At 37.7% G+C, this 22,729-nt stretch overlaps 1 protein-coding gene across 2 annotated transcripts; it reads right to left on the bottom strand.

The window, feature by feature from the left end:
* Nucleotides 1-286: 286 nt before the first annotated feature.
* LOC134798940 (probable isocitrate dehydrogenase [NAD] subunit alpha, mitochondrial) lies at nt 287-13,628 on the bottom strand. 2 transcript variants are annotated; one of them, XM_063771374.1, is made up of 7 exons: nt 13,587-13,628; nt 13,085-13,252; nt 12,534-12,712; nt 8,199-8,414; nt 6,072-6,207; nt 5,256-5,369; nt 287-632 (listed from the first exon to the last, which is right to left on the bottom strand). In XM_063771374.1, exons 1-7 carry the CDS (start codon nt 13,611-13,613, stop codon nt 405-407), a joined length of 1,068 nt encoding a protein of 355 aa, XP_063627444.1. In that variant the 5' UTR covers nt 13,614-13,628; the 3' UTR covers nt 287-404. The 2 variants fall into 2 exon arrangements, with proteins under 2 accessions (XP_063627444.1, XP_063627443.1); XM_063771373.1 differs by lacking the exon at nt 13,587-13,628 and adding an exon at nt 13,331-13,498.
* Nucleotides 13,629-22,729: the final 9,101 nt, after the last annotated feature.

The following is a 22,729-nucleotide window of genomic DNA, read 5'->3' as shown; positions in this document are numbered from 1 at the left end:
CAATAAATAAATAAACTTTATTCTTAATAAAGGCACTATACTAAAGATCTATGTGAGTATGAATATGTTTATGCAGAAATTACCCCATAATTATTTCAATAGCGGGTTATTTACATGAGTTTACATTATAAATAATACTTTTCAGGAAATCAATAAATATTTAAAGTAAGCATTAAAGAAAGTAAAGTTTCTTTGCAAACTTTTCCACCAACATCAGTAACGTTCCGTTACACGGCCATTCAACTTGAATGCGCCCGTACCACACGGAAGTCAAACCTTTTTTAACTTTACTGTTTTGTCTGTGGACAGAATTTTAAAAGTAGGCGTACAAATGGCGCCAAGCAACTTACAACGAATATTTGGTGGCTTCAAATCAAATCAAGTTCAATAAATTCTGTAACTATTTAGTTCAACTTAGAAATAATGGCAGCGGTGTATTCGCTGCATTTGCCAGTGCCTCCCAAGTCGCCGGTCAAGCTTTTGCCTTCGCGCAGAGTTTCGTAGCAAGCGTTCTGAATTTTATCGGCATGCTCATTGAGTTGCAGATGCCTTAACATCATGATGGCGGACAGGAGTAGAGCCGTGGGGTTAGCCATGTCCTTGCCGGCGAGGTCAGGTGCTGTGCCGTGGACCTGAGGGTAAGATAAAGATTTCAATATATTAGACACACAACTATTCTTTTTATAAAATGTACAGTCAAGTGTAAAAATATGGGTGCACTCATCATACTCAAAAATATGTCCCATAGCTATTATGTCAGCGAACTAAGAACTATGGGACATATTTTTGAGCAAGTTGTATGCACCCATATTTATAAGCCCCGTCTCCATATCGCGCGGCAAACTATCGAACATTGGCTCGCGAGGCAGCCGCGCGCAATGGATACCGGGCTGGCTCGCGAGCCAACTCGATCTGGGGGCGATTTTTGAAATTCGACTCGGAAATCGGTGGAAAACAGCGATATACTAATTTTTGAAATACGAGCGATAGAAATTTGGAATTTAGTGGTATTGACCACTCGTTTTCAATTCTATTAGTATTCATTTATATGCATAGTAGTGGAGATATTATTGAACGAAATACACGAAATCGAGCGGTCGAATTTCAAAAATCAGCCCCCTGATCGTGTTGTCCCATTGGCTCAAGGAGCCATTTGAGGGTAGATTTCGTTTACTTTTATTTAAATACCTAAAGATACAGTTTTTTTTTATAGATGACATCATTTAGATATCATTCTGATGTCAGTGTTCTTTCGAAGTGGCCTGTAAGTATCTAGAGTTAGACCAAGATAAGTCTGCAACGATTTTGATAGCACACGAAGTTCAAGTGTTATTTTAAACGTCAAACTTTTTTGAAATTATGACTTATAAATATAACACTTGCACTGCGTAGGCGCTATCAAAATCATTGCAGACTTTTCTTGGTCTAACTCTAGTTAGTTTCAACACCTCACCAACTTACCTAAATTCAGGAACTGACTGGAAATGTTAGAATAATAAAACAATGCTTCAATCATATCTTTATTTTGGCGTCTATTTTATTTACATAAATAAATAAACACTAATACGATTCCATGACCTATTTGCAAAAGCAATCAGAATATCCATTGGTGTAAGATTCTTAAATTACATTTATTGTCAGATTTTATCTGAATCACATTTCAAAGTAAAATAAATAGAAATGCTGTATAAATAAAATATAAAAAAATTAAATAAACAGAGTGGTGTTTGGGCCTTCATTCTAGATTTATCGGTACAAGAAAACATACTTATGTTTTTTTTTTGTTTTAGCTTAAAATTGGGCTAATACAAGATTCTTACTATAGTAAAAAATACTGGAATGAAATACCAAGACATCAATTATACTGGTAACATAAGAAATACAAATTGTTAATACTTGATAAGGAACATAAAGTGCTTCAAAACACAAAGTTAAACCTACACTTTAGTTATTCCACAAACCTATGTTTTCCATCGAGTTGGTATTTTTCTATTTTTTCAATTATATGATTTTTCAAACTATAGGGGGCAGCACCTACTTGATGGCGTGAATTGTCAATGTCAAGTTTAAGTTTTCGATTTAGGCCACAATGTGGCCAATCCTACAACGTGCACGTGCAGTCGTGCATATCTCTCTTTCTTTTTCTATATCTGTCTCTTTTGTGCGCCTCTAGAGTTATGTTATGTGATATAAGATTCATAAGCATCAAATTTGTTAATTTTATTGATGGAAAATATACATTTGTGGCACTTACTCGAAAACAGCCATTATCTCACTAACTTATTGATAACAAACATGTATAAATAAATAACCTAAAAAAGTCAGAAATAGAACGGAATGTCAAGCTTATAAATTATCTTTCAGAGAAGGGAACCTTAGGTTATATTGTAAAAACATGTAATCTTTTGGTCAAATTTGATTTGACAACGTAGACGCCAATAAAAAAACACTTTGTTTTAACGAGGTTGCAAAAGACAAAAACGTAGGTCATCATAAAAAAAGAAGCACAAAAAACCAAACCTATTAACAACTAATCAAATAACCCACCACGAGTCATTCCAGGCGCAAAAGTTGTCCACACTCTCGTTGCGTTTCCGCGTTGAATCACAATAGATAACCTTTGCACTAGGAACGGAGTGGGGGTTATAAATAGATTTTGTAGGTTTTTCTGATCAATTGGAGGCTCCCAGAGCAAAATTTTAAAACTCCAAAGGTAACAGCTATTTATTTGTAAAATGGAGTCTATGAAATGCATGAGATCTCAATATTCAAAGTAATCTCAGATTATTGTATCCTTTGAATACTTTCTTTGGCAGTAATGTAAATGAATTAGAATCTCATTCTTATGTCTTTATAAATAAGGTTATAAATTCGCTACTACGGTGTCACTATACTATGTAATTGATGGGCATTAGTCAACAATTTGATCTAATAATTTTTTAGGGTTTTGGTCACTATCTATTATGTCTAATGGCAATGTATTACTGTTTAGTTGAATTCTTGTAATTACACTTAATACATAGTTTAATAAGGTCTTAGACGAGATTTCTTAATAAACTATATCTGAAATATGTATATTATTTCTAGTGTCAAGTAAACTTACGTCGCTAAGCACCGACATTGACAGTGACCAAACCATCGATTTAATGCACGGATTAAAACTAGTATGTGTGGTTAATTTTAACCTCAAAATGCATTTTTAATAGCCATCTATTTTCTCGTGACTAAGCAAGGAATCTACAAATGTAACAACAATGTGAATGAAAAATTTAAGTGGAATGTTGTATGTACTTGTTGGTCAGTGGTCGGATTGATACATTTGTAGATATCACAAGTTTCATGTCAACATAGGTGTGTCCACAAAGAACGAAATGTCTCGTGAAAATTTCCACACGAAGCAGTATTATGTGTGCCTCGTCCGTGACTAAATCACTCGTCAGAATTTCTCGGGCGAGGCGTCCATAAATCTAGGGTGTATTCCCATTTGTCCCACCCCTAGGCAGAAATAGGTGCATTCATACGACTCATACCCATCCGACCCCGCCTCATGTATGGCGGCGGTATATTTGTGCGGTTCTCGAGAACGTTCTCTGTTTTGTACGGAGAACATTCTTGCTCGAGAATATTCCTCATAGTAAACGGAGACCGTTCTCGAGCACGGCACAACTCTAGGCGGCGGTCACGTGGGGCTTCCTCGCCAATTTACCAGCTTAAAAATGCACTTTGAGGTCACAGTCCCCTTAATCTAAATTCTTAATAATTTCATTAGTAAACGCCGTACAAGTACTCTTCCCGCCCAGATCCTCAGTGAGCACCTGTCCCTCGCGCAGCACGGTGAAGCAGGCGGCCTGGATGCGCTCGGCGTGGCGCTGCAGGCCGAGGTGGCGCAGCATCATGACGCCGGACAGCAGCAGCGCGGTGGGGTTGGCCTTGTCCTGCCCGGCGATGGCGGGCGCTGTGCCGTGCACCTGCAGGTTAGTGGCATGCGTCACAAACGGCACGAACGTTAACAGAATGCTGGCCAAAAGTATGGAAACGAGTTTAATACAATCAAACGTATAATAGGGTGGTGTTCTTCCTGTCCTATTTCTTTGTCCAATGTGTATCTGCGTCTCACGTTTTGCTTGGTGATAGAGTGAGACGCAATGCACATTGGACCAAGAAATTGGACAGGTGGAATACCAACCATAGACAAACTAACTATTTAATAACCGATTGTTCAAAATGGTGCCGAGCTTCTTTTACTTCATGGCCGACGGGACTTTTACTGGCGTCTCGGCGACGTCTTTTAAAACCGGGAGCATCCAATAGTCTGTTTCCATACTTTTGGCCTGACACATGGTATAAGGTTAGGACAGTTACGATGGCACCAATGAATTATGACTATTGATTAAATACACGAATGAATTTCTAACCTATCTAATTTCTATGTTAACGACTTCATTCTCTATTTAAATATTAGTTGTACTCCAACCAATACCTTAAATTCGAAATCAAAGATTATTTTAAGTAATTTCGACAAACTTGATTACAATTTTGTTCAATGACATGAATTCAGACACTTGACATCACAGAAAGTTTAGTAGTAACAGGACATTTTGATGTTTAGTAACACATTCATTTGATATCATGCAAGAACTGATTGTGAACATGTGTTAGTGGACGAACACGATCCACACAAGTTAGTACACGCATATACTTTGAGAAACAGACTTACTTTTGTTTTTTATTATAATTATTATTCACTGTATAATATTTCAAAAAATACGACTTGTATAAAAAGTCGTCCAAGACATTGTAAACAGAAAAATAACAGTATAAACTTCGTAAATTGGAAGCGTAACTACATCTAGTACGCCTCTTCATGGACAAGATCATATACCAACACTTCATTTCAATACAACGTCGCGGTCACACGGGTGAATCAACTTTTAGAACACTGATTTCATACTCACTAACAAAAAAAAAATTCAAAAACCATGTTGATTTTTTTACTTTTTTGTTTACACGGGCATTATTAGATCCATAAGTGTTTAATTAACACATTAAAATTAACAACTTGATCAGATAAAAGTTACATTTTGTACGGTAACACAGCAGATAAAAGTTTGCTGTCATACAAAAATCAGGGCCACACCATTTTTGTATGGGAGCACACTTTCTAATTTTCATTTCAAATAAAGCACCATTTACATTTAATCGCTCTGCACCTGAATATAGAGTGATCTATGAATAGACCTTCAGGAGATACTTACAGATTCGAAGAGTGCTCCATTCTTGCCGATGTTTCCTGAGGGGGTCAGACCCAGGCCTCCGACCAGACCCGAGCACATATCAGACATGATGTCACCATACAAGTTGGGCATCACCTGAAAATAGACAAATCGATGTTGTATGAATTGCTTTTATGAACATACAAATCTTTTGTAGAATACTACTAGGCGGGTCCATAGAAGCAGCTCTTCTGTGTGGACTCGCCTAGCCGCCTACTAATTAATATAGCCGTTTAAACAACCTTGTCAGTAGAAAAAAGAACGAAATTATTATTTTTAATACTGACGGAAATGGCTTGACAGACTATAGGTAACAAGGCAACTTTTCTATTTAAGTAGTCTATGAAAATCATACATAAAACAGTTTTGTCAAAATTCAAAAGTTCAGAAACAAATTCAATTGTTACTACCAAGATTTAAATTTTTCTAGCTAGAGTCAGTCCATGAAAAGTCTGCAGCGGATTTGATAGCCCACGCAGTGCACGTGTTATTTTAAACGTCAAACTTCTATGAAATGATGACGCATAAATGACACTTGCACTGCGTGGGCTATCAAATCCGCTGCAGACATTTCTTGGTCCGACTCTAGCAGTTGAGTTGAATTCAACCTTAATTTTGTTGTGTGCGGCGCATCACGTCTTCGTGACCCTTGTCGGACGGAATGCACGAAGATTGATACTGATGGGTCGTAGTCAATAGGTCAAAGAGTTAAATAACTCTATCTTCTATGTCTATGCCATGTGTGAACCTTCACTTAAAGACGGCCTATTTCTTCACGTAAGGCCTATTTTTACTTACCAGCACATCAAACTTGGAGGGGTCTTGTACCATGTTCAGGCAGACGGTGTCGAGGTAGCGCTCCTCGAACCTGATGTCGGGGTACTTGGTGGCCAGGTCGCGGCAGCAGCGGAGGAAGAGACCGTCCGACATACGCCTGAAGTTGTATAAATACAATTATTAGCTTTCAATAATTCAGCAAGGTAAATTCTTGTCTGAGGGTGGTATTCCATCTGTCCAATTTCTATGTCCGATGTGTATTTGCGTCTCACATTTTGCTTAGTGAGAGAGTGAGACGTAATGCACATAGGACCAAGATATTGTGGACAGTTGGAATACCACCCTTAATGTTACCACCATAAATTAAATAGCTTCTTTTAAATATAATAAAATATGTACACTAAAAATATGTAAAATATTAAATATTTAACACTGAAATATGAAAATAAATAGTTTTTTAAAATATAAATGTACATATAAAATGTTTGTTTAGTTATAAGTACATCCTCTGTTTTATAAGCTGTGTTACTGACTAGTTGTTATCGCTATGTACTATTCTGATCGCCTGCCGAGCGCGGGCAACTTAATGGCGCGCCCGAGCTAGCTTAGTAATAAACCATGATCTCCAATTACACATAGTCGCTACGCATCCCGCGATCTGCAGTTCTGGTTAGCCTGAGACCTCGCGGCTGCGCTCGCGCATGGTAACTAATATAATGTTCTCGCGTACTTACTTGTGTAAGTCGCTGCGGGCACAATAAATAAAAAATGTATATCTACCTACATATATATGTATTATGCAAGAACTCAATAAATTTGCACTTAATATTATATAACAAATAAAAATGTACTCGTCAAGATAATTAATTCTTAGTATAAGTATGTTAACTCATGTAAGTGAATTGTAATATTCTTATGAGTAATAAAATTTCTTTAAACCTAATGATAAATCGAAGAGTTGTCACCAGACCAGCGCTGAACGTACAGGAGCGTGAATGGTGTAAGTTTTAGAACGTTTCTGGTAAGTTTTCAAATATTAATGTAGAACTACACAGATTTTTTTTCTTTCTGAGAATTTTTCATTTTCTAAAGTTTTTCATAGCATATTTTGGGTGTTAAGGATATTTCCATGTAGCAAGTTTCGCTAGTTGTGAAATTTCCGTTGTCGCATCGGTACAATTATTTAACCCACTCACAATTCATCATCATCATTATTTATTCATGAACAATATTAATTGAAAAATGAATTGGTCAATTCACATTTTAGTAAGCATTGTAGTACGTCCGTGAATGTCCCTAAACCAATAAGAAACAAGCTTCACTTTAGTACATTTAATGTTCCCCTATTTTGGCACCTGATTTCTACGTTTTATAGTATCAAGTGTGGCGTAATAAATGGGGTATGACGGAAAAAACAAATAATATCAGAACAAAGAAAATGCAATTATAATCATGATATATCACGACTTACCTGCCGAAATGTTAATGTACATAAACTGACACAATCCATTACTCCATTTGTAAACCTTTTTCAAACAACATAAGGCCTACCAATCGTCAGTCCTATTGTTATCCCTCGCGAGCTGGAAGGCGAACTCGGCCACCCTTTTGCTGGCCTCCTCAGTGATCAGCTTGATACTATGTTGCTACAGGCTAGAGCCAAGGCAAACGTCAGTCCAAGCAGAACCGAACTTTATGTTAAAGAAATAGAGGTCATTCTCAATTCTCGCTTACATGATGTTGGCCTTGTGGACAGCGGTGACCTTCTTCCTCTTGTTGTCCCTGGCGAACTGGAAGGCAAACTCGGCCACCCTCTTTCTGGCCTCCTCGGTGATCAGCTTGATGCTCTGTTGCTACAGGCTAGAGCCAAGGCAAACGACAGTCTAAGCAAAGCAGGACTTTATTTTAACGACATAAAGGTCATTGTCAATTCTCGCTTACATGATGTTGGCCTTGTGGACAGCGGTGACCTTCTTCCTCTTGTTGTCCCTGGCGAACTGGAAGGCGAACTCGGCCACCCTCTTGCTGGCCTCCTCGGTGATCAGCTTTATGCTCTGTTGCTACAGGCTAGAGCCAAGGCAAACGACAGTCCAAGCAAAGCCGAACTTTATGTTAACGAAATAAAGGTAATTGTCAATTCTCGCTTACATGATGTTGGCCTTGTGGACAGCGGTGACCTTCTTCCTCTTGTTGTCCCTGGCGAACTGGAAGGCGAACTCGGCCACCCTCTTGCTGGCCTCCTCGGTGATCAGCTTGATGCTCTGCACCACGCCGTCGACGATCTCGTGCTCGATGCCAGAGTACTCGCCCTCGGTGTTCTCGCGGATGGTCACCACGTCCACGTTGTCGTATAGGGTTTTGATACTGAAAAAAATATTTAAAAAAGGTAAATATATATCTGTTATTCCTGAAGGACGGCTTTCCCGAGTTTTCAAAGTTGCCATACAATAATTTTGGTGTCACTAAACACAAATAAAATCTCGTATACGGTATACGGGAAAAATTAACGACGTGTGAACCTAGGCTAGCATTAATCAGCATAAGAACCTATAAGCATCCTATAAATCCTATAATGTTATTTCTGTTATTATAAGCTTATAACGTGCTAAACGTGCAAAAAACATAATTTTCATACCACGCAGATAGGCATAGATTTTAGTAAATAAGATAAGCGTACGTTAATTCTGCTACGTTTAAACTTCGAATGCTATAACGACAATATCTAATATCCATTGATAGTGATAAGCGTGAAGCCGAAATAATTTCTACAACATTCTGTGTACCTATTGTTTATATTCTTATCTCGTTTTTATATTGTAGTACTTCTACGAATGTCACTCAAGAATGAGAAACAAACTTCGCTTCAGCACATTTCATGTCCCCCGATTTTGGCACCTGATCGCTACATGTGTTGCAGTACCAAGTGTGGCGTAGTAAATGGGGTTATTGACCTTTTAGTATCTTAAATAAGTAGAACAAAGAAAAATAATTATGCCTTAATTGCTTATAAGGAAACAAAATGGTTTTTTTTTAATGGATGGTTGGCATCAACATCAACTAAGCGTGCAGTGTTCAGAGTTCAGAATGGCCATGGCCAGTGGGTTTAGCACAGGAGCGCGGCGACAATATCTCGCACGCGAGATAGACTACCCGTCTTTTTCTAACTGTATTAATTAGAGAGGGACGGGTAATCAATCTCTTCTTATGCTCTTAACAAAGTTGTGTTCAACTAATATTGAACACCTCGCTCGCTTGGCTTCTACTGCTGACTAAATATTAATCAATCATACAAGTGTGGTTTAAAACTAATTAATTTCATATATTTAAAACTTATTAGTCACTTTGTCTTTTTCACCTCAGCAGCTCGAACAAGGGTACTTTGCTTCTTAAAAACAGTGAGCAAAATGCGATTTTGCGCAGTGAGTCATTTTGTCTCACTCAGTGAGCAAAATGCGATTTTTGACATTCAAGTGACCTTTATAGTCAAATGTCATTTCAACATGCGGGGTCTAATACAAGTTCGATATACTTGGGTTCTATTATCTCTGTCCCTCTAGGTATGTTCTCACTGCTTAGGGTGAAAAATTTTGTGTACTACACGAGATCAAAGTTATTTACATCTCGTGCGCTTTTGAATCCCTTACTACGCTCAAGATTCTAAATTAGTCTATTAATTATAGAATCTTTCGCTTGCACGGGACTCAAAATAAGCACTCGGAGAAATATCAAACTTTGATCTCTTGTTGTACAAATAACTATTCTTTGCTTGTGTGTCATATTTTTCAAATCAATTTATAAACTAAGAAATACACAAGTGCCCATTATTATTGTATAAGCCAGGGCTCTCCAAACCCCGGCCCGCGGGCCAAATCCGGCCCGCGAAGCGTTCCAATCCAGCCCGCCGACAGCGTTCCAATCCGGCCCGCGGGAGCCAGGCTCTAGCGAAGTTTCTGAGGCGCAATATGGCCCTCAGGTAAAAAAGTTTGGAGACCCCTGGTATAAGCCGTGTACTGTATGCCATTAAAAGTATTTCCATAAATTTCCATTTATATCCATAAATTGTCAATTTGCACATGTCGTAGAAAATTATCACATTGCTCCATAAGTACTTGCCTGTAATCTATCAGAAGGTCGAAGTTATGTGTCATAAGAGTTGACTTATCAGTGTCGCGTTACGGAATTCTAGTAATTATGTCTATGAGTGTTTGGTTACAGTTTTGTAAGTCTGTTGTTTAAAGGTAAAGTTAGTAAAGGCGTTCACAGAACCCGATGCTGATTGGCTATAGGTAATTGCAGTTATTTTGCAGTGTAGAAAATTGGCTTCAACATAGGTACCTATATGGAAAATGGTTTTACAGTCATTATTATTTTATATTAATGGAGGACTTTCTGAAAATTGTATAACGATTTTAATAGCCGGTTACCACAAAAAAGTGAAGATTGTCTTACAATTATTATCAAAATATGTAATATAGTTTATTTAGTTTCACACATAATGCGTAAAACATAAAGCTCCCATTAGGTATAAGGCTGCCTTTCTACTGAGAGGAGACTTGTGGGTTCACAGGTGTGTCAAGAGCTAAACAATGCCAAATCGCAACTGGAAAAATAGCCAAGCCCATACTGATAAAATGTAAAAACATGGATTTTTGGGGGTGTGACCATATTGGTAATCACTAAGGTCAATGATGTCACAATTCAAGTTTATCTCAGCAGATACACTATCTGACATTGTCTAGACACTCACATACCACTCCTACCAGATAAGCTCTTTACGGATGTGAATGAATGATGTCAATAAATCAAATGGAAAATCCGTTTGACTCTGATTAAAATGTGATCATATTATTATTCAGAACAATCATATAGGGGTTTACAATTAGATCAATAATTCCCTCAACTCTTAAATAAAATAGTTATTTGTACAACAAGAGATCAAAGTTTGATATTTCTTTGAGTGCTTATTTGGAGTCCCGCGCAAGCGAAAGATTCTATAATTTAGAATATTGAGCGTAGTAAGGGATTCAAAAGCGCACGAGATGTAAACAACTTTGATCTCGTGTAGTACACAAAATTTTTCACCCTAAGCAGTGAGAACATACCTAGAGGGACAGAGATAATAGAACCCAAGTATATCGAACTTGTATTAGACCCCGCATGTTGAAATGACATTTGCCCATAAAGGTCACTTGAATGTCATTTTGTCTCACTCAGTGAGCAAAATCGCATTTTGCTCACTGAGTGAGACAAAATGACACAGTGAGCAAAATCGCATTTTGCTCACTGTTTTTAAGAAGCAAAGTACCCTTGTTCGAGCTGCTGAGGTGAAAAAGTTTTTCTCAACATCTTAACTCTTACTGTACATTATGATTCCAAGATTCACTGGAATTACAATGGTTTTAGAATATGAGTTAGGTACCATATTAACACTGCATTTCATTATTTATTTTTATCAATTTAATAGATTTCTGAAAATTTTCATGTAATCTCTACATATTTTTAGGCTTATATATTTTTTGTTTTTAAATCCAGTCCTGAGAATAATACTTTACTCAAGTATAAAGGTTTTACCTATAGAATGAAAGAGGTTATGAGACGGATTTCTTGGTATTCTTCAGGTTCAGCAAAATCGCATTTTGCTCACTGAGTGAGACAAAATGACACAGTGAGCAAAATCGCATTTTGCTCACTGTTTTTAAGAAGCAAAGTACCCTTGTTCGAGCTGCTGAGGTGAAAAAGTTTTTCTCAACATCTTAACTCTTACTGTACATTATGATTCCAAGATTCACTGGAATTACAATGGTTTTAGAATATGAGTTAGGTACCATATTAACACTGCATTTCATTATTTATTTTTATCAATTTAATAGATTTCTGAAAATTTTCATGTAATCTCTACATATTTTTAGGCTTATATATTTTTTGTTTTTAAATCCAGTCCTGAGAATAATACTTTACTCAAGTATAAAGGTTTTACCTATAGAATGAGTTTATCTGCCTTATCTTAGTAAATTGGTTACCCAAATATTGTCATGGCCAATTGATTGATAGCCATAAAAATGTATGATTGGTTAAATCCTATAATAATATAAATAAATAAATAAAAAGCTAACCAGCGCTAAGTACATGAAACCACTTTCCTCAATTATGAAGTCACATACATGTATCATGCATTACAGGTGTAGACTGGTAGTGGTAATCGTTTCAAAGATAATTACATCTGTGATAGCCTCATGTTTATGAAAGGAAAACATAATTTTATATTTGTTAAATGGTAGATTATAAAAATTTAATGTGTGATGAAATTATTTCATTCAAGAACAGTTTTAAGCAAATGCCATTCAATTTCATACAATGGCAAAAATATGCAAGTCCATTGATAACATACTAAACAAAAAACATAAATAAAACACACCTATTTATATGTAAAACACTGCTAAAGACAAAAGTACATGTATTATAAGATGAATTTAAAAAACTTACCCATCTAAACTCTTGCAAGGCCTCACATTGGCATACAGGTCAAACTCCTTACGGAGGGCCAAGTTGAGGGAGCGGTAACCCTTGCCAACGGGGGTCATGAGAGGCCCCTTTAGCCCGATTTTGTTCTCATTCACCGAGTCTATGGCCTTTTGGGGGATGCCGAACTTTCCGTCTGGGCCCTGGAAGATCATACAACTTTATTGAAACAGTATATTCAGTTACATTACTATAAACTGATCAGGCTTACTAAATTATGTTTATCTTGAGGTACAATTGTAGCAACATTTTTTAAGTTTTTCTGAACCAAAATAGTTTATTTTAATGGTCCAAAGATTTTTTTAAGTGACACAACAGACTTTTAAAATACTTAATTTAAAATAAATCTCAATTTTTGTACACAGAACACATGGGAGTTAAATAGTTTTGGCCAAGGTTGTGTATCATGCCAAAAGCAGTAACATTGTATCACTATGGAATGAACCTCACTCAAAATTCTGTTTACAGATTCACGATCATCACTTCAGTTCGCGTACAAACACACAAGGGCTTACCCTAACAGCTGTGACGTCCACTTCGTCCCATTCGATGGGGACTTTTGCGGCCTCGAATATTTTCTGCACTGCCACGGTGATCTCCGGGCCGATCCCATGACCAGGGATTAACGTCACCCGCTTTACACCCGAGCTGTACTGCGCCGTCCCTACTTTCGTCACCGGGACCTGAAGAATACCAAGAAATCCGTCTCATAACCTCCAAACCACATAACAATAGGAAAAACACAAAAAAGCACACTCAACCTTAGTTTCCGCGACCCCATGCCCTCCGGCGCCACCCCCGGCACCAGCTTCGAACCACTTCAGCCAACTTCCTAACACTTTACTCTCACGAAAAGGCTTCAAAAGCTCTTTTATGTAATTCTTCGACATAACTATACTTAGTCTATTTTTGGAATGCAAGAATAAAAGCGTACGGCCTGTTTGGATTGATTAAACAAATATAACATGCACTACTCGCAAGGAATGTTAAAAGTGAGACACCGAGCTACAAACTTACAATTTTCCTGATAATTCTTGAAGCCATTTCCAAATTTTCGCTATACGACGACGAGAGACAGCTCCGCGGTGAAGGGGCGGAGGGGAGGATATTACGACTGCGACAAATCAACTACGCGCATGACCGGATATTGTCATTAGTACCGTTGAATAAATCGATGTAATTGTTTTTCGTAGCTTGATATGTAATCATTATGGCTAATTGTATGGGTTTTTTTAAGAAGGGTTATCCATTATTATGTTACAAATGTTACGATTTTAGAATGTTCTAACTAGAAAGCTCGTGTACTGATCGGTTTTACCTCTAATATAAATATTATGTCCCGGCAACATTTTAAAACGTCAAATATGTTGTCAATGTCATATTGACAATGACAAAAGTTGACACTGCGCTGCGTCTCTTATTGGAATGTGTGGGTGTATTTGTGGTAGAAGAGCCGGCCGCAAAATTTCTAACCGACTTGATACCACGATGAAATGCACAATGGTTTCCCAGAAAAGTTATGCTAAGTCCGAATTCGATAGTCTGCCACGGCGGAACTTGCCGAAAGTACGAAAAAGAAGGCCACTTCCGGTGCGAAAAAAGGGGCTGATTTAACCCATCTGATACCGAGATAGTAGTTATGGCAGCAGTTAGAAATTTACATGTAGACACAGAAAAGCGAAGTCTGCCACTATTTTTTTTGCCGGAAGTGCTTGGCAGACGCTCTCAAAGGTGACCATCGGGACCCCTAAATTAACCCATCTGATACCACCATGAAACCAATGCCAGTCGGTAGGTATGAACTCTCATGTCAGGAATATATAAGTCTGCCAAGGCTTTTCCTGCCGAAACACCATGGCAGACGAGATTATGTAAGCAAGGTCGCCATCGGTTACCCTACACTAACCCATCTGATACCACCATGAAACCAATTCCATTCGGTAGGTATGAACCCCCATTTTAGGAATATATAAGTCTGCCAAGGTTTTTCCTGCCGAAACACCTTGGCAGACGAGATTATAAGCAAGATGACCATCGGTTACCGTACACTAACCCATCTGATACCGCCATGAAACCAATTCCAGTCGGTAGGTATGAACCCTCATTTCATGAATATATAAGTCTGCCAAGGCTTTTCCTGCCGAAACACCTTGGCAGACGAGATTATGTTAGCAAGGTGTACATCAGTTACCCTACATTAACCCATCTGATACCTCCATGAAACCAATTCCAGTCGGTAGGTATGAACCCTCATTTCGGAAATTTTTAAGTCTGCCAAGGCCTTTCCTGCCGAAACTCCTTGACAGACGAGATTATGTAAGCAACATCCGCATCCGTGGGACCGGTATACGTGATTACTGTAGGCTTATTTATTACTTTATGCTTTTACATATTTGTATATTATTATGTTATTAATGAAATATATTTATAATTTATTAAACCTATACCTAATACATTGGGAATTCATTACCTGCTTACGGCAGTAGTAGGGAGTATTGGGTGAGTTCTGGCTCACTTAGCCAGGCCAACAGTCCCTCCCCCTTTTTTTCCCTTGTTGAGGCCCTGCAACCTTACCTTGAACCCAACCTAATGTCATTGTAGCTCGAATCTAACCTAATCTATTTTTATTGCTTTTAGAAAATATTTTAATAACAATTATCTACTTTTGCAAAGTTAAATGTTGAATTCTTTATTTCGCAAAATGAAATTTTAATGTGACTATAATGTATGTGCAATCTACTTAGAAACTGGGTTTAGAAATATAAAAACACACATTTTATATAGGATAATAAGTTTATTCAAGTAATATTCTGAACATATGAGATACAGTAACATCATTACTTATTCTGTGTACAGTGGAGAAAACATGCAAGTTGACATTTTTCGTTTTAAAATAAAGATAAACTAAACAGTATTTGCCACAAACCGATGTAAAAAAAACTTTGCAGTTGTTGATTACAATACCATATCTTAAGGCCCCAGTACACAATGGGCCATCGCCGGCCATTCCAAGGGACGCATTTATGCGTTAGAGGGAGCAAATGATATTGCTATCTCATTCTACCGCATGGCTGCGTCCCTTGGAGTGGCCGGCAATGGCCCATTGTGTACTGGGGCCTTTACAATTTCTCTCCATGAACATTTTATGATACCCAACCAACCTTCCGGTTTTCGCCCGAATGAATTAAAATATTCACCAACACCATTGACATCAATATAAATGGCTATCCGATGTCAGCCAGGTTTAAAATCCGGATCTAAATTGATAATGAGCAATTTAAACAGGTGAACAGGTAGCTGAACAAACATTGGCATTTTGTTGGCTGCAAATACATTCGATTCCACGCCTATATTCATTTTACTCATATAGTGTTACACAGAACTCATTTGCTGTCAAGAATTACCGACAATTGTCGTGTTTCTTGTGACAATTGTCATTAGCTTCGCAAAATAAGTACTTAGTATTTGGCGATATAATGGAGTTTTTATTTTATTAACATGTTGGTGGCAAACAAGCACACCGCCCGTCTGATGGTAAGCGGTTACCGTAGCCTATGGAGGCCTGTAACGTCAGTACCAACTGTGATGTCGACAAGTGTCGCACCTGCCACCGTAGTGAAATAGAGGCCAGGCCCCAATTTCACATCGGTGACAGGTGCGACGAATTGTAAAATCACTATCGCTGACGTCACAGGCATCCATGGGCTACGATTACCACTTACCATCGGGCGGGCCGTATTCCTGTTTGCCACCATCATTGTATTATTAAAAAAAAACTTTATTATATCGGAAAAAACAGATATTTCTCCTGTGAAGTTTCTGACAATTGTCAAAGATCTAGAAGAATTGTAGGTAATTCTTGACAGGTAATGAGTTATATGTCGGAATTTCGTGACAATTGCAGTGTTTCTGTGACAATTGTCATAAACTTAGCAAGAGAAATATCTGTTTTTTTTCCGATATCATAAAGTTTTTTTTTAATAATACAATGATGGTGGCAAACAGGAATACGGCCCGCCCGATGGTAAGCGGTAATCGTAGCCCATGGATGCCTGTGACGTCAGCAACAGTGATTTTACAATTCGTCGCACCTGTCACGTTGGTGAAACAGGGGCCAGGAGTTAAGTCAAAAGCTAGTAAACAGTAATCTCCTCCATAGTCCTCTCTAACTTTCAGGCAGTTTTATTAACTTCTTATGATGGTATCAATGTGGAGTATAAATAGTCTACTATACATATATCCCAAAAACTTTAACGTTTACGTTTTTAAATACAGGGTGACCTTAGCCATTGGACAAACCCTGAAATCCCACATAGGGTTACTTCTCAGAAATGCTCTAACGGTAATTTCTTTTTAATTAGAACAAAAGATAAAACATTAAATTATCAAACAAAAGTTAATTCCAATAATCGACAACAAAAAGAAACATACTGTATTAATCATTGGCAGTGCTTTTGACAATTTGTTTGAAAATGTGCGGCAATGATGACATTTGTCAAAAGTCAGAATCTTATTAATGTCATAAATAAAGAAGATAATCAAAACGGTCGAAGAAAGTTTTAATTAATTTAATTTAATTTAATAATTTAATAATTAATAATTAATAATTAATCTTATTTAAAGCTGCAACACGACTGATTAATTGACATGATTGTTCTCCCAGAAGGAGGTTCGTGGGGTGTTAGACTTTGGTACGGTCGTATAGAGGGCGGTCTCGTGACTTCAGAAAATTCCGACTTTTGGCCTACCGCTTCCGGTCAGAAAAATGTTCGACGGCCCGGCCAAACGGTGGGAGGTAGGTGGGGGGTGCTCGACCAAATGCCATAGAGGGACCCTGGCAGTTTTTGACGCCACCATTTTTTTTCAAAATGGCTGACTTTTTTTTTTAATTTTTTCAAGTTTGTCCTAGCGCGCTGAAATTTTGGTCACGGAATCTCGGGGTCCTCTAGATTCGTATGGGAAAAAAAATTTCGAAAAAATCCAAGATGGCGGAAAAAATGGCCCCTTTTATTTTGTATGGCAACTTTTAAACGGTGCGAGATAGGTGGGGGGTGCTCGACCAAATGTCATAGAGGGCCCCGAGACAAAATAAACTGCATTTAAAAATTTTCAAACGGGCCGACTTTTTTTTTTTTTTTTTTTCAAGTTGGTCCGAGCGCGCTGAGATTTGGCATGGCGAGAGATAGAAGCCTCTAGATTCCTATGAAAAAAAAAATTTTTGGAAAAAATCCAAGATGGCGGAAATAATGGTCATTTTAATTTTGTATGGCAACTTTTAAACGGTGCGAGGTAGGTGGGGGGTGCTCGACCAAATGTCATAGAGGGCCCCGAAACAAATCAAACTGCATTTAAAAAATTTCAAAATGGCCGACTTTTTTTTTTAATTTTTCAAGTTGGTCCGAGTGCGCTGAGATTTGGCATGCGGCGAGCTAGGGGGCCCAGCATTACCATGTAAAAAAAATTTTTGGAAAAATCCAAAATGGCGGGCGACAAGGGCAAAATTCAAATTCCCAAGTAGGTTAAGCGAGCCCGAAGGGCGAGCTTCAGGCCGGGAGGCCGAAGGCCGACCCCGCGTAGGGCCGTCAGGCCCGGAGCTTCACCCCGAATATCCAAGCGTGCCCCGCCCCCAGTAATTTTGGGCGAGGCCGAAGGCCGAGCTGCGGGAATGACGAACAAAGCAAAATCCTATACAAAAAGTGTGACGAAGACACTTTTCCTATTGGGTCGTGTTTAAGCTCCAACTTCCCGCTTAAGCCACGAAGCAAAACCAACCCTCCCAACTGTTTTAATAAGCGAAGCGGCGGGCCGAAGGCCCGACGCTGAGCTTCGAAACCCAGCGAAGGACGAAGGCCGAGCTCCGCGTAGGGCCGAAGGCCCGGAGCGTCCCTTACGAGTTCCCAAGCACGCGAGGCCAGGCCGAGCTGCGGGAATGTAGTGCTTTCACGCGGATCTTTTCGTCCTAGCAAAAGTACAACTTTATTTCTTTTTCCCTTTGGAAAACAAACTACTACTACTACTACTACAACAAAAACAACAGCACCAACAACAAACTACAAGAAGACCGCGGGGCCCTCGGGCCCCACGCACAGGGCAAAATCTAGTCATACTATTTATTACCTCAGGAGCTACTAACACATACAGGTTGCTCCAAAGTAAAAAAAACCGTAATTTGTTATGATACTTTGTATACTGGTTCTAAATACCATTGACGTGTAAAATTGTATTGATTTTATGAATAAATTATTGAATATTGAATATAAATACCCTAATGCATGGACACCCTGTATATCAACTTGAAAGAAAATGTTCAATATTTCTTTATAGTGCGACTCCTTAGCTCGATTTAGTATGGAGGTAGAGTCTGGCTAATAAAAGATGAACCTGCAAAAATGCGGTCCTGGTCTGACCCATCCTAAATCCTGTCCCATCCGGCAGAAAGCACGAAACTTGGCATGCAAACTTCAAACTTCAACATTTATTCAGCAAATAGGCCGCAAGGGCACTATTACACGCCGCTAAAGAAATTTTCACTTCAAAAAGTTTTGAGATGTAATGTGAAACCAAGTCGGTTATTTTAATCAGTGCCAGGGGGTGTTAAAACAGTATCAATAAGATATCTTTAATTTGTAATTTTTAGCGAGTTTTAGCGGTGGGCAAAGTAATCCGGTGATTTGGCATCCATACCAACATTGCCCACCACCAAAAACGGATTAGGGTTGTCACTTTCATCTAATTTACCCAACTTCGCATGTAAAATAAGGTTATGTTTGTACACTAAAGTAAGTTTATAAATATATACTGTATTTAATTTGTCTTATTATCCTTTACTTAGATGTTTTATCCCGTTAACTAATGAAAAACACAGCAAAAATCATATTTTTGGCCATTAAACTATTGTAACAGATTTTCTCAAAAGTGACAACCCTAGCCTTTGTAAAATGCTTAGGCGAGCCTTATATGGAAATGAGCAAAAACGGGTAGGCAACATTGCCCAGCAAATTTATTTAAAAGTTTTTACACTTATCGCTAAGTTATTAACAGGGAATGGTAGGATTGCCCAAAACCAGTGATCCTTAGACATCATCATCATACGAGCTGTATTTGAATACCAAATTGACGTGGGCAATGTTGGCGAAAACTCCGGATATCTTTGCCCACCCTCTAAAACGCAAAAAAATGGGTAAAAACACGATAAAAATATTTTTTCTTCAAATAAACTGATGCGTTTGATCACAATGGACGTGCTGAGCAAAAAAAGTAATTACGATTTGTTTTTTTTTTGAGAAATTCGTGTTTTTTTTTAAATGCGGGCAGAGTTGGTGATAATGACCGGTACCTACTCTTCGAAGGCCGCAAAAATATATGACATGCTCTTATGGTTCTACAAATAAGATCGTGTCAGATATTTTTGCGGCCTTCGTTGTGTGTTGTGTAACATAAATTGCAGGTGACTGTATATTAGGAATAATTATTTTATTTAGTTTCAACGAAAGTTTCAAGTTTAGTACGAAAATACTTCAGATATACAATATGCACAAAATGTAGACCTAATCGAAATAAAACATTGCTTTTTATAGTAAATTTTTTTTAAAAACATTCGATACATAGGTATACATAACAATAACCAGGCCACAGCGGTATTGGCCTGTAAGCTTTATCTCGGTCTCCAAAGCCGCAAAAACTCGCTAGTACTTCGTGCTGGTCTAGCCGTTATTTTTTCTTGAAGATTTTCAGAGAACATCACGTACACGCATTATACATATAGACGGAACGAACGGCATAATCATAATCATTTATTCGTCGGAATCCATGGTATTACAGATCTAGGTACAAGACTTTCAGGTATTACTTATACGAATTACATAACGCTTCCTGTTAATAGGCAATATTTTAAGATAAAAGTTCTATAATATATTACAAGATTACAATTGTCATCAAAATTAATTGACGTACAGAAGTCAAATACGTTTTTAAAATGACGCAAAATGAAAATTAATCCCAATCAGTAAAGGATGAGTCTTTAAACTTTTTTCATTTTAAGCGAGTTTTGATTTGAAGGAACATAATACTTAAATTCGACTGTAATCGTATTGTTTTAAGATAGTTTACTGAGGTTTTCAACCATTATGACCCGTAAATAACAGCAAATCAAATTTAAAGGAGACGCGAGCTGATATTTATGTACCCTATTTTTTGAAATACAATTTATCTACTGGTATACTTTCTCGTGTGCGTATATGATTTAATGTCAAATCAAGCTGTCATTTTTATTTGAAGAATTATACGTGTGCTCCGGTGCAGCCCCAGCGGGCATCTGACTTGAAGAAGAATTTTGAGTGATGTCGTCAATGTATGGAAATTGTTCGAAGGTTTACATTTGAGATTTAATTTCTGTGTTGTCTTTGTGAGTAAAAATATAAATCTTGAATTGTCTAGCTTTCAAAATCACACAATAATTCAATTACTGTCAAAGACAAAATTGTTTTGCTTCTTTCTCAAACGGAACTCCATATTTTGATATTTTGATACTTTTAGTGTCGATTTGTAGAGAATAACAGCAAATTAAAAATATAATGGCATGAAGAGTCGGTACACGGTTTCTTCGTGAACAAATTTACGTGTAATAATAATAATTATATTAATAAACTAGACATAACATATCGATGACCTCGCAGCAGACATTACCTACAGTAATCACGAGTGAGCTAAAATTTAGTCAAACCCCACTGAAAGAAAACACTCCATTGAACGAGTCGAGACAAGAAGATGATGTGACCTCAGAATGTGACACTCCATTGAATGAGTCGATACAAGAAGATGATGTAACCTCAGAGTCCTCAGACAAACAGGACGAATCGGAAACAGACACACTGTCGGAGACATCTGAAATTCGCGACACAACCTCACGAAGCCTACCTAACATCGCTCGTGAATATGACATAGACGAATTGAACAATCAAGTCGCCACATTATCAACACAACTTGCTAGCGCACACTCGGAAATAGATCGGCTTAATACCGAAGTCAGAACACTCAATAAACATATTGAAGAAAAAATTAAACTGATTAATACCTACAAAAAACTACTCACCGAAAGTACATCACCTAGTATAAAGAACACGCCTGCAAAGAATAAACACTTGTGTAAAGACAAAACCACGGAGAAGAAAAAAAAGCTGAGAGCCGAAAACCTCAACCAAAGCCAGCAAGACCGAAGTTTAAGTGAAGAGCAGAGCTCACATGTATTAGAACCGAGAACTTATGAAACAGCGCCTGCGGAAGGAGCAGCGATGTCACCTAACAAGGAGCATTCGACTACACCGATACTGGAGAATGAAGAAAAAGAAGTGAAACAAAAAATCTGTATGCTAAGCTCTAACAAATATAATAAAGTTCTCAACAACACCGAACATATCCTAGGCTCAAATTATGAACTATGTCATTACCTCACGCCAGATGCAGGTATGAATCTCTTAAATAAACTAGATAATAAGTTGATAAATTTTACAATGAATGACCATTGCATTATCCTCATAGGTGAACAAGACTTTATAGTAACAAAAAATTATGAAAACCTTGTTTTATCGATAAGAAAGACATTGGAAAAAATCACCCATACAAATGTAATCATATGTGTCCCCACATTTAACTGTGGAAATTTCAGTAATATGTATAACAGAAGGGTAGAACTGTTTAATGAATTACTATATCAAGATGTGTCGAAATATGAATATGCTTATATACTTGACAGTAACCGTAACCTGACCTATGACAGTGCAATGTTTTCTCAACAAACTGGACGTCTAAACAACAATGGTTTTAAGGCTATGCTCCGAGATCTAAGAGATATACTTATCGGAATTGACGAAGAAAATAACATGTCCCTTCTTGAAAGGTCTTTGTTTTTTCGTGAGTAAAGGTCCGAATCTATATCGGGATCGGGATAGCTTGACAATAAGATTACTCCATCAAAATATCCAGGGAATTTTATCCAAATTTCATACTTTGGAATTGTGCTTAGCAGAATTTGCAGGAAATGACATGCTGATCGACATACTATGTCTGACTGAAACTTTTGTGAAACGTGGTAGTGAAAAAAATATATATTTAAAAAATTATAACTTAGCATCCAGTTTCTGTAGGGCCGAGAAAAAACGAGG

The sequence above is a fragment of the Cydia splendana genome, chromosome 17 (genome assembly GCF_910591565.1).
Source record: "Cydia splendana chromosome 17, ilCydSple1.2, whole genome shotgun sequence".
NCBI lineage: Eukaryota > Metazoa > Arthropoda > Insecta > Lepidoptera > Tortricidae > Cydia > Cydia splendana.
The sequence above is the reverse complement of the archived record's forward strand: the minus strand, read 5'-3'. Positions and strand labels throughout refer to the sequence as shown.

Bases quoted from the DNA above. Each gene is read 5' to 3' on its own strand.
- LOC134798940 (XM_063771373.1), bottom strand. From the start codon at position 13,459: ATGTCGAAGAATTACATAAAAGAGCTTTTGAAGCCTTTTCGTGAGAGT. The intron at 13,253-13,330 runs GTTGAGTGTGCT...GGTATTCTTCAG, and splicing joins ATGGGGTCGCGGAAACTAAG to GTCCCGGTGACGAAAGTAGG. The intron at 12,713-13,084 runs GTAAGCCCTTGT...ATGATCTTCCAG, and splicing joins TGGACGTCACAGCTGTTAGG to GGCCCAGACGGAAAGTTCGG.